This window comes from Rhineura floridana, chromosome 1 (genome assembly GCF_030035675.1).
Source record: "Rhineura floridana isolate rRhiFlo1 chromosome 1, rRhiFlo1.hap2, whole genome shotgun sequence".
Taxonomy (NCBI): domain Eukaryota; kingdom Metazoa; phylum Chordata; class Lepidosauria; order Squamata; family Rhineuridae; genus Rhineura; species Rhineura floridana.
The window spans coordinates 90330675-90353144 of NC_084480.1; the positions used below are offsets into that span (position 1 = coordinate 90330675).

A 22470-nucleotide genomic window follows, 5' to 3' on the forward strand; every position below is an offset into this window, starting at 1 on the left:
GCATGTGGCCCCCAGAAGGGCATGTGTCCCTTGGGCTGAAAAAGGTTACCCATTCCATTATCCATGCGTACTCAGAAGTAAGTCTCATTGCATTCAGTGGGGCTTATTCCCAGGAAAGTGGTCACAGGATTGCAGCTTGCCAAATCAAATCTTCACATGTCATGTCTAAGGGGTTATTCATACTTTATTTTAAACTGTCACTTTACAAAATAACATATACAAAGATGACTGGAGAAATGGAGACTACAGCACTTCTAGTGCTTTACAGTGATGGCAGCTCCTCAGAATGCTGCACTGTTGCAAGTCCCTTTTTCCTGTCTGGCACATGCATCTGAATTCTTGGAGGCTGAGGGGAAAAATAGCTACTAATTTGTCATGCTTGCATTTTGAGCAAGTGCATTGTGTTCTCTAATGATTTTAGGTTGGCTGTAATTTGTCATGTTCAGGTTTCTATGCATACTCCAGAGTATTAAAAAACAACACACTCCCCTTCATGCTCTGAGTGAGCAAAGAATAATTTCAAAATTTTCATAAACTGGTATTAGCTCCCTCAGTTATGGTAGAACTGGTAGAGGGAATAAATGAAGTGAAAAATCACTTATATTAGAAATAAAGCGCCTTTCATATGGTTTAGCAAGCCCCTGAAGTGAATGGCAATTATTTCTGGGTGAGCATCTGAGTAGCACAATATGCAATGCTCTGACAGTTCTACACATAGTTTAATATTTATTTATTGTTACATTTATATCCCAACGTTCCTCCCAGGACCTCAAGGTGGCATACATGTTTTTTCCCCTCCCCATTTTATCCACACAAGAATCATGTAAGCTAGGCTGAGAGATTCTGACAGGCCCAAGGTCACCTAGTGAGCTCCATCACTGAGTCGGTATTTGAACCCTGGTCACCCAGGTCCTAGTCCAACACTAGCCACTACACCACACTATGGAAAAGAATTGCATTTAGCTGTTACTGCCATGTCAGGTTGTGTGGAGAAGCTCTCTTTGACTTTGTTCTGCCAAGAGCTTTTGCACCTTTATGGAAGAACTCTAAGCATAGTGTCCCCTGCCATGTCCAAACTTAAAGCTCAAGGAACCTGATGAGATGCATGCATAGATGGTCAGGAATCAAAGGAATTAAGACAATGTCTGTGAGCCATACTCAGTCAAGCCCTCACAATAGTATCAAACTCCCTATAATACATTAGTTGTAATTTACAATGTCTCTTCTTGTGAACTATTTTGCCAACATTTAATACCACTAATACATTTTAATATTTATCTTTAAAAGTAGACTAAGCACAGCTCATAATGCAGAAGGGCCAGAGCACATGCTACTTAAGGGTGTAATTTAGGGTCGCCAAGTCTCTGGTTTTCACCCGGAGATGCTGGGTTTTGGGGATCCTCTCTGAGTGAGTCACCTTAATCTTCGGACTCTTAGCTTTCATTTTAAAAAAAAGTTTCTAGGTGGTTTGGTTCAAAAGATATAAATGAAAATGTCAGCCCTGCCCCCGCAACTTCTCTTAGTACCAGCTGCTCTTATCCTTGCCATTTCACGTTTTTAGCCAATAAGTGAAGTCAGGGTTATGATTGACAAGATTTGTTGACCCCTAGACAATACCTAAACCCCATTGCAAGTTCTGATAAGTTTCCTTTCCTGCTTGTCTCACAGCAGGAATTCAGTAAATATATAATGTTCAGCAGCATAAAGAGTACTGTGTACAGGATTGGAACTTGCTTCTGAGTAAACATGCACAGGATTGCGCTACAACAGAAGATTACAGCAGGATCTTGGTGCGCATACACAGTAAACAATTTTAGTTATAATTGTAATAAAAGTGTGTATGCAGGGTTTTTTTAAATTCTGGAGAGCTAATACTAGTCCATGTCATCAGTACTGAGCTAGATGGTACCAAATGGCCTGACTTGGTACAAAAGAGGAAAGAGACTCAAGGGCCACAGTAATTCCAAAATTTATTTATTTATTTTATTTACAACATTTATATATGGTTTTATTGTAAAAACACACACACCCTCAAAGTGGTTTATAGAAGGAATTAAAACAGTAAAATTATTGGCAAAAACAGTTAAAGACAGGTATTTAAAAACATTCAAAATAACAAAACCAACGAGTTTAAAAAGATAAAAAATATAATAGCTTCTACATGCATGAGTAGGCTTGCTTAAACAAAAATGTTTTTAGCAGGTGCCAAAATGAGTACAATGAAGGCACCTGCTTAATGTTAATAGGCAAGGAGTTCCCAAGCATAGGTGCTGCTACACTAAAGGATCAATTTCTTACAAGAGCGGAACAAGTACAACATGAAACCTGTAACATGGAAAGAACACCTTCAACTTGGCCAGGTAGCAAATCGACAATCAGTGCACATTTCAAAGCAGAGGTATTATGTGCTGATAGGGTCTCACTCATGTCAGCAATCATGCCGCAGCATTTTGCATTAAGTGCAGCCCCCGGGGTCAGGTTGTGCTGCATGGGGATTTGTATGACCTTGGCTGACTGGGTGCTGGGATTTTTTTAGTTTTGGTTAGGAATCCTGACTGGTTGGGGGATGCTGAGTTTTCTGTCTTACTCATAGGACTCTTGTTGTGGTTGGTATGGTATTGCATTTAGGAAATCATCACTGTCTTTTCTTCTTCTATTTGCATTTAATTTATCTCTGACCTTACTCCCTTACATCCATAGAAGCAACAACAGTGGTTCCATGCGCTCAGCTCAGCCCCCTTAAACCCACCGATGATGCACCTTGTTATTTGTTTCACATGCTGGGAAGTGTGGCTTCAGTTGCTGTTTTCCCAATCTACTGCCTAGGAAGGTAGACCATACCATTTGTGTTTTCTTTCTGTCAGTTATTACTCAATGGAATTGGGATGGCTGTCAAAGTGAGTTTATAGGAGCCCACAAGGTAGGCAGGAAAGAGTAGAGAATCTTCTTAACTCTTACTCGTTTCTCAAACCTCTCTTTGCAGTCCAGAGTCAACTCTGTAAAGACTTTTGGAACAGCCTTGTTAAAAGGCAGGGCATTCCAGGCAGGAGGTTGCCAACCGTGCTTTCATATGGACATTGTTGCAAAGGATTCCTAGTCAAGCCCTACCAACAGCACAATCCTAACCATATGTACTCAGAAGTAAGTTCTACTGAGTTCAATCAGGCTTAGTCCCGTAGTAAGTGTTTAGAATTGCAACCTTCAGGGGTATCCATCTTTACTCCTGAGTGCTCCCATCTAACATCTCCACAACACTAGGCTTCTTTCTTCCTACGATGGCCTTCTGGTGACTGGCCTGGCCTGAGGGCACTTAAACCCTTCTTGCCAGAAGCAAGTAGACTAGATTAAATACTCCTTACCCAGGCTTTCTAAGCAGGTAAGAAGGAATTATCCCATCACTTCAGCTGGACCTGGAAACACCCTCATTTAGCTAAGATTTCTATCTTAATTTCCAATCAGAAAATTTTTTTCAGTGTATCCTCCCAGCATCTGTGGTTGAGGCTTAATGTATCATGCTTAATTACATCACTAGGGTCCACCCCCATGACATCACTAGGGCCCACCCCTGAAATCTCAGGATTTGGGATGCTTCTGACCTAGCAACCCTAGTTATAAATTACACTCAAATGTATAATTTGGTGCTGTGTGATTTCCCCCTCCCCCCACTTTCAATAGCAGCTGTGACATGGAGGCATAAAGATGAGTGTTTTTAACCCTTTCCCCTGTGCTGTAGTCCTGACAAAAAATGCCCCCTGAAAAATGGTTCTCAACTTTCTATGATAATTTGCTCCAGTGTGATTAGGGATAGGCAAATTGGTCCATTTTGCTCTCTCTCTCAAGTTTCTCATATTTTCCAGTCTTAAGTTCTCCACATTTCCACAACAGTTTGTGATTTTTTTTAAAAAAAGAAGTCCTCATGGAAACTCATCAGCATTTTAGTGTAATTTTCTCCTAATATACACATCTTTGCAAAGCAATTTTCCCTAATATAATGAATTTTAATATATGCTATTTGCACTACTCTGTGCATTTATATGAACACTTTCCCCTAGTATATGCATTTTTGTACACATTACTTGGCTGGAGAACTGCTTTGCAAAATTTGGAGAAGTCTGAATTTTGAAGGATGGCTATGCTTTGGTTTGCATCTTGTTTTGGACAGTGGGAATTAGGGTTTCCCTTTAAAAACGAACTGGATTGGATTTTGTAAAAACAATTTAACTGCTTAAGGCATAACAAGAAAAAAATGAAATATAAGAAAGCAATTATCTTTCTAACACCCTCCTGTTCAGCTAACTTAAGAACAAAAGCAGTGAAAATATTTAACTGCCTAATCTACAAGATAGTTAAAAGTCTACTAGAATTGCTGCAGTGAAGTCTACTGGTTTCTGTTGGAAGATTCCTGAGGAAAAATCACCCATGAGGAATAGCACAATTAAAAAATGGAGGAAAAAGAGCCTTAAAAACCCACAAAAACTATTTTCTATGAGGCTTGTCCTGGGAGGAGTACAGGTCTTATTTTAGCAAACAGACCAGTTTACTCAAGGAAATGGCTTGGGGTAAAAGCTAAGGTTAAATGCAAGAAGCACAGATCTACTCCATCTCCGCAGAAACATTAAACCAGCATGCCTTCAGTGAAGATGCTGTTGGAAGAGGGAGAAAGATATCTATAGAGGAAAACCAGTGTAAGCTAAACATTGTAAGGGGGGGGGAGAGAAAAAAATACAAAGCCCCTCTCATTTTAAATCTCCGGCCACTGATTGGTTCTTTCTAGTTCTTTTTTGACTTAGAGGGTGATTCAGAGGGTGTAACTTACACTTCCTTAAAATTGATTCCCCAATCAATCACGATGCCAACCCAACATTTCAGACTGTTCATTTTCTTTCTTCTAATGGCAACCTGAAATCTTTCATCATCCTTATCACAACTGGGTCATACAGATTGTTTAAGCCAAGAGGAACTTGGACACCACTTGGTCTCTGGCTGAGGAAGATTATACCCCCATGAATTCTTATCATAAATCTACCGCCCCCCTTTTCTCAGCCTAATTGCCCAAAGTAAAGGATTTTACCTCTGAACAGGGGAAATAAGTTTCTAAAAATAAAATTAATCCTCCAGTGCACAGGTGAGGAACCATTTCTGTCCAAAGGGCCAGATCTTCATCTCCCCGACCCATGGTGGGCCTAAGCTGAAGGTGGGCAGGCCCTACACCTCTCAGTCACCTGATGCCATAGTGACATTAGGTGATGCTTCCCTCTGAAGCCCCAATTTTCAAGACTTCAAAGAGAACCCAAAGCTGCACTCCAATCTGCACAGAGAAGTGCGGAGGGGATTAAAGGCATGCTCCGATTGACTCATCAGCTGAAGGGCGGATGGGAGCAGGCCTTCAAACGCCCATTCTCACTAATGACATCAGCTGGTGGGTGGGTGCGGTTTGGGGAAAATGGCCTTGGAGGCCAATCTGGACCCCTTTGAGGGCTATGACTGGCCCAGAGGCTGGAGGCTCCCTAACCCTGCTCTAATGTAACCAATGTAATGTGGGCTTCATCAGACTTTTGCAACACTACAAAAATTAGGCCATCCAGCCATGTCTGCCCCTCTTTCTCCCTCTCTGGCTTACGGAGGAGAAGGCAAGACTCACTTCATCAGAAATAAAAGTTTCCACGTTTCCACATCAGAGCCACATTTATTGTGGCAACCCCACAGCAATAAAACCATATGAGAATAAAACATGAAAAACTGAGAAATACTTTAGTTTAAAACACTCCAAGATCTCATCTGGACCTATACTAATTTAACTTTTAAGTGTGCATTAGTTAAAAGTAATCTGTCCCTGACCAGCTAGGCCATTCTGAGAAATAAATCTCCAACCTTGGGTTTATTTTTACACATACTTGGGTAGTTACCAAATAACTGAGGAAGACATCACTCACCTCAACCCTGAAGTGTTTGGTTCATGTTTTATTGGCCCCTTCACCCCATCTCCTATAGATTATGATAACTGGAGTGCTTTTCCATGAACCCCTGCATTCCAATTTAATCACACAAAAACATAGGAAACTCTTAACTCTGAACAGGGATCAGGTCAAATCAAAAGATATCCAAAGATACCAATGGATCAAATTAACAAGATTTGATACTGGCCTATGGGACTGTAAATAAAATAAATTTAAAAGATAGCATAGACTCTCTCTGAATTTAAGCAGGGCTGAACCAGGAATCAGGCATCTTACAAGGAAATAGGTAATAAATGCAAAATGTAGTAGGAGACCCTTACTCCAAGTTCTGCTAAAACCAAGAGATAGAACAATAACAACAACAACCTCTACTGTCCATCAGGGCAATGTCCAAGAATAAAACAGATTTTTAGAATTCAAACTATTATCTCTGCCTTCCAAGGAAGAGTCAACAGTCTTTGGCGAGACAATAAAAGTCCCAACCATTCATGACATGGTTGGTACATAGTATTAACCAGATCAAAAAGCAGCATTTAGATACCACTAGCCTTGTGGCTTAATGTTTCACTCCCAATTAACCAAAAATTATGTGCTGTTTCAGTGCAGGCTTGAATGGGTCACAGAAATAAATTATCTGCTTATTTATTTGTGGTGGTGTGTGTGTGTGGGAGGGAATTGCATTTTCTAAGGATGCGTTCTGTGTTATTATTAGAGCTATCAGAACCAGTGTGGTGTAGTGGTTAGAGTGTTAGACTACAACCTGGGAGACCAAGTGTTTGAATCCCCACACAGCCATGAAACTCGCTGGGTGACCTTGGGCCAATCACTGCCTCTCAGCCTCAGAGGAAGGCAATGGTAAACCACCTCTGAATACTGCTTACCATGGAAACCCTATTCATAGGGTTGCCATAAGTTTGGATCAACTTGAAGACAGTCCGTTTCATTTTTTCCTTACAGCTATCTCCCATCCTGGTGCCCCACTGTCAGCAAAAATATAGGGTCTATCTCTATGTTTATCTCAACATTTTATGGTAGGAAGTATGACCCCTGTATTCAAGAAAGTTTGACCAGTATCTTTTCAGCTTCCACGGCCTTGGGCCTATGCATAGAGTAGCCTTTCCCAACCAGTGTGCATCCAGATGTTGTTGGACCACAATTCCCATCTTTCCTGACCATTGGCAATGCTGGCTGAGGCTGATGGGAGTTGTGGTCCAACAACACCTGGAGGCACACTGGTTGGGAAAGGCTGGCTTAGAGGATCATCATCACTTCCTGAAACCAAACTTTCGTTCATGCAATAACTGGGGCTGCTCCTTCTGTATACCACCCTACAACCCAGCAAGTAAGTAAAAAAAGAACACACCTTGTGCCCTCATTCTGATAATCTCCATCCTGAAGTGCAGGACAAGGGCAGAATTAAGAAGCAGAGCCACACAGCTTCCTAACCCAGAAAAAAAGTCCCAAAGGGACATAGCTTGAATCTGCCACCTAAGCTGCTGCCTAAGCTGCGCTGCCACATTGATCTCCCACAGTACCTTGTCATAATATCTCTCTGACACATTGGAGGAAATTTAAAATGATGTTGGTGGGGTACTCAGAACCAAGTACAGCCATCAGATAAGTCCTTCTCTGGGGGAATGAGCAGTGAGTACCTGACCCCAGCCACTGCCTGAGGGTGTTGAGTGCTGGTGCTGGCCCTGTACAGACATTGTTCCCCTCCTATGTGTCATTACAGTTTGTTGCACCAGCCTCTTTTCTTTGTTCCCAACTCACATTTTATTGGAGTCAGGACTGGGGAAAAGGGTCTGGAACAACCAAGAGCAGGGACCCAAGGGTTCAGTTCCCTCTTCTGCACAATGCTGTTGCTGTAAAGTAAGACGTCCCTCTACCCCCCTACCCGCTTTACAGATGAAGGTGGAATGGCAGCCATGTTGTGTGTGGATTGGCCTTGAGAACAAGGCCTTAGACTTAAAACATTATTTCTGTCTTTTTCAGCAGTTTCTCTGACAGAGAAGAGGAGCACATGACTAAACTGTCTTTGCTTGTGCTATTTTATTTCAGTTCAGCTCTGAGGTTAGCTAGTGACTAATCATCATCATCAGGACTAACCTGGCACCAGGGGCGGAACCAGAGGTTTTGACTGGCATCCAGCTTTGGGACACTGAAAGATAATATAAATGTCATGGTAGCAGAGAGTACTTTAGGATGCTTTGAAGAATAATGTACAGAAGTGGAAAAATGCATTCAATATAAAAGTGGTAGACAATGTGATACACTTCTAGGTGTTTTGAACTTTTAACTCCCATCATTCCAGACCACTGGCCAAACTGGCTAGGGCTGATGGGAAGTGGAGTCCACAATAACTGGAGGGCATGAAATTGGCTACCATTGCAATATAATATTAATTTTTTAGCATCAAAACTGGAAAGCATGTGTATAAAAAGTGTGCCTATATACTTTCAAAACCATAATAATTGGCACATAAAGGCACTGGTCCACCTTGGGCAGGGGTGGGGAATAGGGTTGCCAAGTTCAGGGCCTGAGACTGATCCTGTACCGTTAGGAGAAAGTTAAGAGAAAGTCAGCCAAGTGCAGGTGTTCTTGCAACTCTGTAATGGGAAAAACCACAAGGTGGAATTCTTTCTCCCCCCTGCACAACTTTTGAAGATACAGAAGACCTCTTGGTTGCCAGGCCCAGCCTCCAAGAGGTCTTCTGTATCTTTAAAAGTTGTGCAGGGGGAAGGGAGAATTCCATCTTGTGGTTTTTCCCATTACAGTGTTGTAAGAACACCTGCACTTGGCTGACTTTCTCTTCTCCTAGACACAGGATCAGTCTTAGGCCCTGATCTTGGCAACCCTAGTGGGGAATATGGTGCCCTCCTGATGTTGTTGTGCTCCAGTTCCCATTAGCCCCAGCCAGCATGGCCATTGGTCAGGGATGGTGGGAGTTGTAGTCCAGTGTTATATTCACTCTGTGTTCATCTACTTTCTCTTCTCCCTCACCCCGAGGATTCTCAAAGTGCCAATATACTCTTACTCCAGAGTATACTACAAGAGATCAGGCTCCCCTTTTGTCTCTGGACTCGTTCCCTCCACTTGTCCTTTATCCTGCTTCCTGCCCCTACTTTCCTTATGTTTCATCATTCTCTGTTTTAAATTCACCACTAGGGCTGGAGACGTAGTTGTGCTGGTTTCAGCATGTCCCCACCACTGTTTTCTGAAATCAGGGGCACATGACATTAAGTGAAATTCTGCCCCTTTTTACTCCAAAACCTGGGAAACTGGAGATCAAGGGCATTTTACCTTGAAGTCAGTTTCACACAGACTTCAAAACTGATTTGCTATCAACCCAGTTGCCACTCCAGGTGTGTCTAATGACAACTTTTTGCTGTAGGCTCAGGCGGAGTCAGTGATTGGTATAATACTTTGCTGTGGGTGGTCCTAAAATGTCTGACATCAGCAGCAGGGAAGGAAGTTGTGTCCAGCTGTGGGCAAATATATTTGAAACTATAGCCAGACAAAACGGTCTTACTGCTTTTGAAACAACTAATGTGCACATAGCCCAGGACTTTTTGTCCCAGACTCTGATTCCAATGTCTCTTGTTATTGTTCCCTTCTCATTTGCTCAGATTGTGAGGGCTCTCCCCCTTCTCTTCTGGCTGTTCTCTGAATGCTTCTTAGAGGGCGCACCCCTCTTATCTCTGTTCCCCCACCAAACTGCTCACTTTGTGAGAGAAATGGAATGCATCCTGATAATTCCTCTCCGTCTCCTTCTCTTGCTTCTCTCAGCTTTCCTTTTTCTGGTTCCTAATCTAGCCCATCCCCCACCCTCAGTGTTTTTGCCTTTTATCTGTGCACACTGAAAGAAGCAATGTCCCTTCATCTGGGCCTGATTTATTGCTGGTGGGGCCTCCTGCAAATACTTACACAGACATGGGTGCACTAATGCTTCCTCCACACATCTAGCAACATCTGGAGGGATACAGGTTCCCCACTCCTGCTCTAGGGATTCACTGTATAAATAGTTGCAGTACCAAACTAATATCAAACTTTTAAAAGCCTGGAAGTGTAAATGCAGAAATATAAAAAGTAGGAGGAAATGCTGAGGCCCAAAGTCATAGCTCCTACTCCAAAATAACAAGAAGTGCATTTTCTTCTAAGTAAAGAACTGAACGTTTATTATTGCAGACTAATGGTACAAATTCAGCGTTGTGGAAAGAGCAGAATATAGTCCATATGGTTTTACAAGGCAAAGGGACAGCAACAATAAGGATTAAGGATGAAGGCCAAAGTTCAGGTGTCCAGGTTCAGTTACAAGGGTTTCAGGACTGTCGTGCACAGGAGCTGTGAAGCTCTTTCAGCAAATTTTCCTGTTTAACCCCCAAGATCTTAAGCAGAGGCTGAATACGCGGCTACTCGCAAGAATCCCCAGGTGTTCTGCCTAGGGAGACAAGTCTCCTTTTTTCTCTTGATACATCGCCTCTCCCTGGGAATCCTCTTGCTCTGGGTAGAGACACACTCACTATTCTGCCATTTCCAGTGTGTCTCCATCTCTTTTCTGCAAATGGGGGCACATGACACTAGTTAAACCCCACTCCTTTTTACTGTAAAACCTGGTGGGATCAGCTTGATGTAAATTGTTTTAATTGATTTAAATACTGTATCTTTACATTGTTGTAACCTGACCTGGGACCTTATGGTGAAGAGAGGGTAAGAAATCCTAAAAATAAACAAATATTTAGACGTTCTATTTGTACTTATGGATAGAACCTGCTTTATTGAATAATTGTGGATTGACTGATCATGTACTAAAACGAATATACTAATGAGGATTTACTTCTACTCACCTGTGTTGAACACATGCAGGTCATCAACAGCTTTTCCACAGTGCTTGCCACCATATACATAGATGTTTTCCCCAACTACAGCTGAACTGTGTTTGAGAGTCTGAGGTGCAATGCCAGTAGCGGTTACTTTTTGCCACATTAAAGAACCTTAAGAAGAAAATTACAGTAAATTAATCTCCTCTTACTATTAGGTTAGGTGAGGTAAGGTGAGGTGGGGGAGGAATCCACTTTCTAATTCAGCTTGTTCCACAATGTACTGCCAAAACCTTGCTAAATGGAAGGCTAGTGTGTCCCCTTTCACAAGTTGGTTAAAACCTGCCTTGTCAGGAAGGCTTTTGGTTTTAAAATGGCTATTTTATCTGGCCTAATCCAGCAGGCTCTTCATGTTCTTAACTTTTTAAACGGTCTCTATAGTTTTTAAAATAGCTTTTATTGCTGCTGTATTGTGATAAAACAATTGAGAATCTAATATTTATTTTGCTATGAAAGAATCACATCATGCATATTTCAAACAAATATCTCACAAATTAGGCATCAGCTTTTCAGTCCTGCACACTATGTACCCAGATGTATGAATACTGTGCTGCTAATCTGATACAAAAAGACAACATCCAATGCATGTTTTTGCTCATGTTTTTTCATGTATAAAAGTGGTCTCATTCAGACAGAATGCTAAAGTATGGTTTAGAATTACACGAACAAGCTTCAGGATTGTTGTAATGGTGGCTTCCTGCAGTTCTGGTGTGTTGGCTATCTTTTCCCCAGAGATCCTGGGGGCGATTCTTTCCCCATGGTGGGTAGCCAGATCTGTTGGCCCTCTCCCTATGGAGTAGCAGAGACCAGCATGGTCTGAAATACCTCCACAGTATAGGCCAGGCATGATGAGTAATGGTGGCTGATAAGGCAGTTTGTTTTAGATGTGCAGAATCCCACACAGAGCACCACTGGAGAGAGGAAGGGGACCTGGCACCCTTACGAGGCAGGGATAGAATCTTTTAGCACCAGGAAGGTACATGATTGCCAAGTGCTCAGCAGTGCCCAATGTGGGTGTGGGCCACAACTTGATTTGGTTTTTGCCCCTAGTGGTGAGATTGGTAGTCTGGAAGTAAAGGGAGGGGGCCTTCTGTGATCCCATTGTCATGGTCAGACCACTTCCTGGTGAAGCCTGGGTTAATGGTACCAATTTCCCTGTAGGGGTTAGGAACCTGTTACAATGGTCCACCACTGGAGACTTATGGACTGAATACTCAGGGATTTTCCAGTGGATAGAACTGACAATGTTGCTGAGGCCCTCGTCCACCTGTGGAATAGTAAGTTGTGGAGGTAATGGGAAATTTTATATATCCACACACATAATAATCATAGATATTAGAAGGTATATGTTTTAAAATCACAAGGAATTAACCATAGGCCTGCAGGCCTGTTGAGACCCTAAGATCCAGTCTCACAGAGAACCCTAAAAATCAATAGGCCTCAGAATCAGACCTGTGAGTAAGGGCCTATAGAAGCAGGCAAAGTAAACTCAGGTTGAACTCTTGTTTTCTTGCCAAAACTCGGCCGGTGCGTGACTGACAATTATTAATTAGTGTATTGTTTAAACCCAATGGACATGTAACCTCTGTAAGCTGCGATTGATATAATTTACTGCTTGATCCTGGGAAATAGGTAGAAATCACTTATATTTGATTCTTGTGTAGAGTTAGAAATGAGAGAAACTGTGAGGTTTAATAATGATTTTTAAAATAACTAGGTGTGTTTTCTCACTTTTGATAAATAGAATACAACTTGGTAAGTGGGTATTCATAGTAAAAAGGTATTTTGAAATGGTTTGCCCTCTAAGGCTGAGGGACAGGGACTGATTCAGAACGGACCATTGGTCTCACCTGAAGGGTGATTTTCATAGGAGGAATGCGATCATGCGGGTTATAGCTCCACCTATCGTCCGAAGGCAAGAATGTTTCTGAAGTCAAGACTAGGGGCGTCAGGCCCCTCCCACTCTCCAGTTCATTTGCAGCGAGTCCAGAGAGATATCTAAAAGTGCAGGAAAAAGGGCCAACTGGCCTACCAGCAAAGACATAATACAATAACAATATTCATAATAACATGACTCTAACATAGTGATATAACATTAATAGCAGTCTTGACTTCACTACTGAATGTAATAAAATAGCATAACAGGAATATATAAAAGGCCCTAGAAAAGAAATCCAGGTATCCTCCAACTAGGCATCCAAATTTCCTCCAACTGGGAGGGTCGTGATGGCATTCCTCCTATGAAAATCACCCTTCAGGTGAGACCAATGGTCCATTTTCCATAGGAGGAATGCCATCATGCAGGATGTACCAAAGCAACCCATAACAAGGAGGGACCATCCACATGCTAATCATCATTAAGAACCTGTTGCAACACTCGTCTGCCAAAAGATATTGCAGCACCTGTTGTATTGTAGCCTGTGAAGGATCAAGGTGCTGAGTCTGACACCACCTGGAAAATGCCACCCAAGTATGTTGATATATACGGGTGGTGGATGGTCGTCTTGAGGCTAAGATAATGTCAATAACAGCGTCAGACAGTCCAGCTGACCTCAAATGTCGCCGTTCAAAAGCCACGCTGTTAGGTTGAGCCAATTGGGGTCCTGATGCCATACTGGGCCCTGGGATAGAAGGTCTGGCCTGACTGGGAGTGTCCAAGGATCCGTCACTGACATTGCAAGGAGATCCGAGAACCACGGTCGACGGGGCCAATATGGTGCTATCAGAACCAGCCGTGCCCTCTCGCGCCACGCCTTCCTCAAGGTTCTGACTACCAGTGATATTGGAGGGAAGGCATACAATAGGCCCTCCGGCCACGGTATTGACAGAGCATCTACAGCTTCCGCTGTCATGTCCAGGTATCGTGCAAAGTACCTGGGTAGCTGGCAATTGCGACTGGAGGCAAATAGGTTGACTGAGAGGACGCTGAACCGACGTTGGAGAAGATGGAAAATGGTCGGATGAAGTTTCCATTCTCCCGGAAAGACCTGTTGTCTGCTGAGCCAGTCTGCTGTCACATTCCAAATTCCTCTGAGATGTTCTGCTTTCAGGGATTGTAGATGTTGTTCTGCCCAGTCGAAGATGGGGTAAGCTAGGTTCTGCAGAGCACAGGACCTGGTGTCCCCGTCTGTTTAAATGTGATTTTGCACACGTGTTGTCCGTTCGAATGAGAACATGGTCCAAGGGGAACAGAGATTGAAAATGAACCAGAGCTAAGTGGACAGCCTTTAGCTCCAGCCAATTGATGCTCTGAGCCTGCTCTACTATGGTCCAAACCCCTTGAACGAACTGGGAGTGGCAATGGGCTCCCCAGCCAAGTAGACTGGCATCTGTGGTGATAACAGTCCTGCGGGGTTCTCTGAACGGAGTGCCCTTGGTAAGATGTTGGACCCTCGTCCACCAGTGAAATGACAGGCGCAGTGCGGGGCTCAAGGGAATTGTGCGATGATTTGAGGTGGCAATGTCCTGCTGGAACGGCAGCAAAGCCCACTGTAGATGGTGAGTATGAGCTCGAGCCCATGGAACAATATGGATGGTGGACACCAACATTCCGAGAGCCCTGGCTAGAAGCATGACGTCTGCGGATGTTTTGTGCATCAGAGATCTTGCGATGTCTGTGATAGCAGTTATGCGGTCTGGGGACAAGAACACTGTTGCCTGCAGGGTGTCCAACATCGCCCCGAGATGCTGTAGGCTTTGGGTTGGTTGGAGATGGCTTTTGTCAAAGTTGACTAGCCAGCCATGGGCCTGTAAGACATGGAGCGTGAGAGTTAGATGGCGATGAACCAGCTCCCTGGAACTCGCCCGTATTAGAAGATTGTCCAGATAGGGGTAGATGTGGACCCCTTGAAGCCGGAGGTAAGCTACTAGTATGAGTAGCACCTTGGTAAATACTCTCGGGGCAGACGAGAGACCGAACGGCATCGCTCGATATTGGAAATGCTGGGAGCCAAAGGCAAATCGAAGGAATTTTCTGTGGGCTATGCAAATAGGCACATGGAGATACGCTTCCTTTAGGTCGATAGAAGCCAGGAAGTCTCCTTCGTGCAGGCTTTCTGTAATGGAGTGGAGGGATTCCATTTTGAACCTTCGATACTTTACGCAACGGTTAATGAACTTGAGGTCCAATACCGCCCTCCATGACAGATCTCGTTTGGGCACAGCAAATAGGAGGGAGTATACCCCTTCCGACCTCTCTGTAGTAGGGACTGGCTCTATCGCCGCTATGTCCAAGAGGTGATGTATGGCTGTTTGCATGATGCAGTGCCTGGCTGGTGCCCTGGGACAAGGGGAGGGATGAAATCTGTCTGGGGGTGTTGCCCAAAACTCAAGTGCATATCCATAACTAAAAAGTTCTCTGATCCAGGAGACCTGAGTCAGACGCAGCCAATGTTCTCCAAACAGAAGCAGTCTGTCCTCAACCGGTATTGCATTAGTACTGTCTGCGCTGGTGAGACCCTCCCCTGTATGAGGACGTTGAAGAACCTCTGCGCCCCTGGTACTGACCTCTGCCTGGGAAGCATCTGTTCCAGACTCCCCTGGAGGAACGGAAATCATGTGTTGGGAAATCACGGCCTCGTCCCCCGGGCCGCGTTCCTCAAAAGGGGTGAGACGTGCGGTACGAGGCAAAATGTTTGAAAGGTCTGCGCTCAACGTTTCTAACAGTGGCCAAGACAGGCTTGCGAGCATCCTTGGGGTCAACAAGCACTGCTTTTAGGGCTTCATCGCCGAAGAGTAACGATCCGGAATAAGGTGCCCTTGAAAGATTAACTCTGGCTGTAGAGTCAGCTTGCCAGTGACGAAGCCAGAGGGTCCGTCGAGCGACTACCTGAGCTGCCATAGCTCGTGCTCCCAGTTGGTTTGCATCCAAGGTGGCATCAGCTACATATGCCGCTGTCTTGCGCAGTTTTATCAATGACCTCCTTAGGGATACAGGATCAGGATTAGGATCCTCTAAAATGTCATCTAACCACATCATCGCTGCCCTGGAAAATATGGAAGCTGATGCAGAGGCTCGCATGGAGAAGGCGGTGGCTTCATGATTCTTGCGTAAGGCAGAGTCCAGCCTCCGCTCAGTGGCGTCCTTTAGATGGGACTCTCCTTCCCTCGGCAAAAGGGAGCTAGATACTAGACTGGATATCGGCTCGTCTATGCCGGGAACAGCCAGTCTGCTGGTGAAGTCAGGAGCCAGAGAATAAAGTGTTGCGTGTGTGCGTGTATAGATCATACAAGGATGGAATCCAAGAGTCGCATAGAACAGGAATAAGCCAGGCCAGGCAAGTTTCTTGTAAGAGTCTTTACTAGGCAAAGACATTAGACACAGTTCTCTCCACAGACGACGTTTCCCCCACACTGAGATTTTCCAAGCATCCCTCCTTATCAGGCTTCCCAGCCAGCTACTGACCTTGGCAAACTTGGCGCTCTGTTCTCACAGCTTAACCCTTCTGCTTCAGGTTTCACTCTCTTTGCTAAAAACCCTGTCTGTGAGTCTCACAGCTTGCTTCACTGACCAACAGCCCCCACCTGAGACTCACAGATTACAAAACTTCATTGTTCATTATTACATTTCTACAATATTAACTTTTCTCATTACTATACATATCAGTACATGGTTTGTTTTCTTACAGTTTCTATTTACATTTTTCAATTCAGTTCAGGTTTCTTTATTTCTTTATTCACACAAGTTTCACAGAGTCATTTTTGTTCACTTTTATTTGATAATACATTTATATTTCATTCCTCAACACAAAACTTCCACATGAGATCCATTGTTTCTTTATCAATTGGTCCTTCTTTTTCCCATTCTACTGGATATTTATCTGTTTCATTATTCTGTTGTGTAACATTAAATGTGAATCTCTGAGGTGGTTGACCTTTCGTTTTTCTTTCTGATCTCCTAACATTATCTATTTCCATTTCTTCCTCACTTTCAATTTTACTTGGACCTGCACCTGTTCCTGCACTGGTACTTGGCATTTCTGTATCTTGCATTGCCATGTCTTCACCTCTCAGCCTTTTTACAGTACGTTTGCCACCGTGTATTAGATCAGTCAATGCAGTTCTTAATGGAATTTGCTGCCCAAAAGGAACATCTGCTGCTTCCTGCTTGCTTGCACTATCAAGGATAACTGACTGTCTCTCCAAGGTTTATCTATCACCTTTATGCTTCTGCTTAACACTACTTGTTGTTTCTCAGGCAACCAAATTCTATAATATGAATTCTGAAATCCCAAAATGCGTCCTGCCTGAGCTCTTGAGCCTAATTTACCATGCCTTTTCTGTTTTGCAACATGTACCCAGCATTTTGCCCCAAAACGCTCTATGTGTTTCACCCTGGGCTTTCTTCCAGTCAACTTCTCATAGGGAGACATGCCTATTACTCTGTGCATAAGGCGGTTCTGAATGTAAACAGTGTACAGAATACATTCACCCCAATAAGTGTTATTCATATCTGCATCTGGTAGCATGGCTCTCATTGAATCCTGCAATGACCGGTTCCTCCTCTCTGCAGTTCCGTTGGAGGATGGGCTGAAGGGAGCAGTGAGACTCTGTATTATTCCCTTCTTTTCCAAATATGTTTTAAATGAATTACTGGTAAATTCCCCACCTTGATCTGATTTGATATTTTTGATAACAACCCCATATTGTGTCTCTGTCCTCTGTATAAATGCCTTCAATTTCTCTTCTGCTTCACTTTTCTTTTTCAATAAGAACACATGTGTAAATCTGGAGAAGTCATCCACAATCACTAAATAAAACCTTGCTCCACCTTTTGAGCACTGGAAAGGTCCAGCCAAATCCACATGTATGAGCTGATAGGGTTCAGTGGTCATGCTTTAACAGCTCTTATTTACCGGAGTCACAGTCATTTTTGTTTTATAGCATACCTCACATTCATCCACATGCTCACAATGTGTTAATTTCAAATCTTGACTATGCTTTGGGGTGTTTTGTACCTTTTCGAAATGTGCGTGTGCTAATTTTCTGTGCCATTCATGTAAACAATTATCATGTTTATCTTTATTAACTCCTATCCAAGCACACGTGGGTTTATCAAGATTGCACTCAACCATAAACATTTGGTTCTGTAATTTCCCTTGCATGCATATTTCACCATCCTTTCTCACAAAACATCTATCCCCTTCAAATGTAACTTTACAACCTATTTGAGCCAATTTTCTTACTGATAGAATGTTATATTTTAAACCAGAAACCAATAACACATCTGTTAATATAGTTCCCAAATTACTCAACCTGAGCGTGCCTTTTGCAATCGCGTCCTGAGTCGATCCGTCAGCCAGATAAATCTTCTCCTGCGCTGGCTGTGAAGTGTAAAATAAACTAGAGTCTGTGATTAGGCAATTAGACGCTCCACTGTCGAGAAGCCACTTAGAGTTAATTAGTTTATTGTCCTCCTTAGTAACAAAGTTCACGCTTGTTCTCTGACTTCCAAAGTCCCTGTTATTCCTCTTCTTTAAACAATGTCTCTGTATATGTCCACGGGACCCACAAAAGTAACATATTTTATTCTCTTGCCTGCTTCTTTGATTTTGTTGTTGTTGTACAGCCACAGTCTCTTTTAACTCTGTTTTCTTATTCTCTTGTCTTCTATTCCACTCTTGTTGAAGTTTCTGTTCTACAAAGTCCAAATTCAGATGTCCGTCGGGTAAAGTTTCCAGACTAGATACCAGGACATCCCATTTTTGATCAAATGAAGATAACAGTATATAGACCATCTGAATGTCACTATGATGCACTCCTCTATCTTGCAGCTCAGCATTTAATCTACGAAATTCAGCCAGATGCTCTGTCATAGTCACTTCATCTGTAAAACGCATCTGATAAAGTTTCCGTGCTAAACACAGCCTGCTCCCCGCAGTTTGCTGCACATGAGCGGCTCTTAGCTTCTCCCACATCTGATAAGCTGTCGGCTCATTACTCACCAGCAACAGTTGTGAATCAGACAGCCCCAGAGTAATAAAAGCCTTCGCTTTCTCGTCTTTCTTCAACCACGCTGCTGAAGGAGCTGCCGGAGGGGGGTTTTCTACGACATCATTCAACTCTTCTTTAATCAGAACTGCTCTCATTCTCCATTTCCAGCTGGAGTAGTTTACAGCATTCAGTCTCTCCATCGGCATCCCGGATAACAGGTTTACAGCCATGTTGCCCACTCTTACTTGCCTCTTTCTTGCACTTTGTTTCTCTCAGCAACAACGTCACGTCAACTGCTCTCGAACCCGCTACCTTGTATGATAAGCTGGGCCCATAACCCCTGTTGCGTGTGTGCGTGTATAGATCATACAAGGATGGAATCCAAGAGTCGCATAGAACAGGAATAAGCCAGGCAAGTTTCTTGTAAGAGTCTTTAATAGGCAAAGACATTAGACACAGTTCTCTCCACAGACGACGTTTCCCCCACACTGAGATTTTCCAAGCATCCCTCCTTATCAGGCTTCCCAGCCAGCTACTGACCTTGGCAAACTTGGCGCTCTGTTCTCACAGCTTAACCCTTCTGCTTCAGGTTTCACTCTCTTTGCTAAAAACCCTGTCTGTGAGTCTCACAGCCTGCTTCACTGACCAACATAAAGCCTGTTAGCAAGTGTGTTAAAGCGATGGGTTTGTAATGGATGGGACCATTCGTCATTGGCCAGTTTAGCAATGGGATCTGGCACAGGAAGGTAGTGCTCTGTTGGCGCGGGGGATTTCAAGACCCTGGCCCCTTTAATAGCGGTAGCGGTAGCTGCTGGTTGTGTAGGTTGGAGACCAAGGGTGTTTAATACTCTGTGAGCAAGAGGCTGATAATCTGAGGCATCGAACAGGTGTTAAGAAGTATCCTCCTCATGTTCCGAATGATCACTCCATTTGTCTCCATCGGCTTGTAGCGCAAAGGATGCCTCCTCCCCACATGAAACGTCATCAATGCATCTGCCTCTGGCAATGTCAAAGGGATTTGGGGAGCAAGATGGATGGTGGCCCATACTGTGCTGAGGTATGGCAGAGACTTGAGGCGGTGACTGTGATTGAGTAAAGAACGAGAGCATGTCTTGTAGTTGGGATAGGAACTCATGAGACAGCTGCAGCCCCGGTGAAGCAGATGGTTGCGCTTGTAGAGGCGGACCAGTGGACTGTGATGATCGATAAGCCCTGGGCGGTAATATGGGAGGCAGCTGGCTGGGAGTCCTCCTCCTCGGAGGAAGCAGTAGGAGAGTGAAATAGATTCGTTAACTGTTCCTGGGCTGTGCCATCGGAAGCCGGAACAGAGACATAGCGTGGGCACTTAGTTGTGCTGTGGCTGGCAAGATGTTTAGTTTTGGCAACCGCTTTGCTGTGCTTATGCTTGGTCGCCTTGGATAGTTTCGGCTTGGCTGTCTTAGTTGTCTCCAGTTGTTCCGCCATCTTATATTTTCTATGGGTAACAGTACATGGCCACGGGTGGGGCAGAATGTACAGACCCGGACAGGCTCAGTACACGGCACACGAATGGGGCAGAATGCACTGGCAGATGGCTAAGTACACGGCCACGGATGGGGCAGAATGTACAATGTTAACAGCGTTGGTACATGGCCACGGATGGGGCAGAATGTACAGTAGCAACAGTCTTGGTACACAGCGACTTTTGTACAGTATGAACAGTCTTAGTACACGACCACAGATGGGGCAGAATGCACAGTTCAAATATCTTTGCCCAGTAATAACAGCCTTGGTACACAGCCACGGATGGGGCAGAATGTACAGTTCGAATAGCGTTCCACAATGACCACAGTCTTAGTACACAGCCACGAGTGGGGCAGAATGTACGATTCAAACAGCCTGGTGCACAGCCACAGCCTTGAGACAGCCAGATGAGAACGTGTAAAATCAATAGGTGTTGCAAAAGGCAGAAAAAGTATAACTTGTGACCCTATGGGTTCTATCTGCAGCACACACACACACACAGGATAGAGAACGCTGAGAAACTGACTGGAGGCTGTGAAACTGCTAGCCACAGCTCTGTCAAACTAGGCCCCCTGTTAGTACCTTAAACAGAAAGGGCGGGAAAAAAAGGGGGAACAAACAAAATGGCGCCCGTGAAAAAAGCGGGAAAATTTTGATCAAAAATGGTGGATACGTTGCACAGAAACAACAGTTGAGATAAAATATAAGATGTCAGAAATTTAACTGCAAAAAGACAACCTTAAATAGTTCTACAGCCGTGGGGCTGAACGCAATCGTGGCTGTAAGTTAGGCAGGGAAGCCTCCGTCAAAGAGGCAGAGCAGCAGCGAACTCCCCGAACAGGAAGAAAAATCGGCAAACAGGCAAGCCGCAGCCGCAGATTGCAGAGACCGTCCCGGCGAGGAGTTAAACGCCGTGGAAGAGTCGGGAAAGGCAAAGCAGCCCAACCAGCAGAAGCTGCTAAAAAGGGGAAGGCAGAGAGCCGTAATCGCAGGCTCCTGGCGGGGGAGATTGAAAACGCCGCCCCAGAAAAAAGCCGAAGACAAAAAGAAGCCGCAGCCGCAGGCTCCCGATCGTCAGGGCACGAAAAAGGCGGCGGAGCAGGGAGGAAATTGCAGCCGCAGCTCCTGCTTAAGGCTGCGTCCGCCGCTAAGGGAGAGAGACCGCAGCCATGGTCTCTCTAAAGCGTCGTTAGGCTTGACCTGGGAAGAAACACCCGGGCCAGGCAGGACCTCCCCAAGGGATTCCCCAGGAATGACACACAAACAGTAATAAAAGACAAGACAGAGGGAACAACGTGAGATACACACACAAAACTCCACTCTCTGTCACACAAAACTTATCTAGTCACTAGCTATAGATCTTGCACGGATGAAGGCAAGAATGAACTGGAGAGTGGGAGGGGCCTGACGCCCCTAGTCTTGACTTCAGAAACATTCTTGCCTTCGGACGATAGGTGGAGCTATAACTCGCATGATGGCATTCCTCCTATGGAAAATTACCCAGTACCTTGTCTTAAATGTATGGTCTCCATGCACAGTACTGTACCTTAATTCTATCCCTTCCTATGTATTCTTATAGTTTGGAATAGGATTTCTGAGAAAATATAAGGAATAAGAAACCTATAGCAACAAATACAACTGTAAGTGCTCATAAACTTTCAGGCACCCTAAGCTAAGCCAAACCCAACCTGGCATTGTTAAGGAACATGTTAGCCTGGCCGATCAAGAACAATGGGTGTACCGGGTTTGCTTGAAGGCACATTCACAATAGTAACTGATTTCAACTGGCCTGGAAGACCATTAGTCCAGGTGGACAGCAGAACAATGGTGATGTTAGTAAGACAGACAGAAAATTGGAATAAGAAGTATATTACCTAATGCTTTCTGATTGGTTTGGAAAGACTGCAGAGAGGAGGAACTGTTATGTTATGTGGGAAGGAACTTATGGGATTGGTAAACTAATGTCACATGTGTATTTAGTACTGTATAAAAGATCTATGCAGACTGTACCTCAGTGCAGTCCTCTCCAGACTCTCTGGGAGGCTGACCCTGCATATGCTTGTAAAGAATAAAGGCCTACCTTTTTGCTTCATGCCTGTGTCCTCAAATTTCTTCAAGAACCCCCAGTAAAAGATCCCACAGGAGAAAATTCTCCATCAGAGGGCCATAGATACAATCGTTCCTGACTGCCCTCTCCA

General features: G+C 44.1%; 1 protein-coding gene across 1 annotated transcript in view; it reads right to left on the minus strand.

Moving 5' to 3' along the window:
- LOC133376984 (actin-fragmin kinase-like) overlaps window positions 1-22470 on the minus strand; it is a 106307-nt gene that overhangs the window by 62235 nt on the left and 21602 nt on the right. Inside the window, exons 7-8 of the mRNA XM_061610141.1 lie at window positions 10805-10951; window positions 8067-8118 (exon numbers count right to left, since the gene is read on the minus strand). Of these exons, the coding sequence (XP_061466125.1) occupies window positions 8067-8118; window positions 10805-10951 (199 nt within the window). The remainder of the gene's footprint in view (window positions 1-8066; window positions 8119-10804; window positions 10952-22470) is intronic.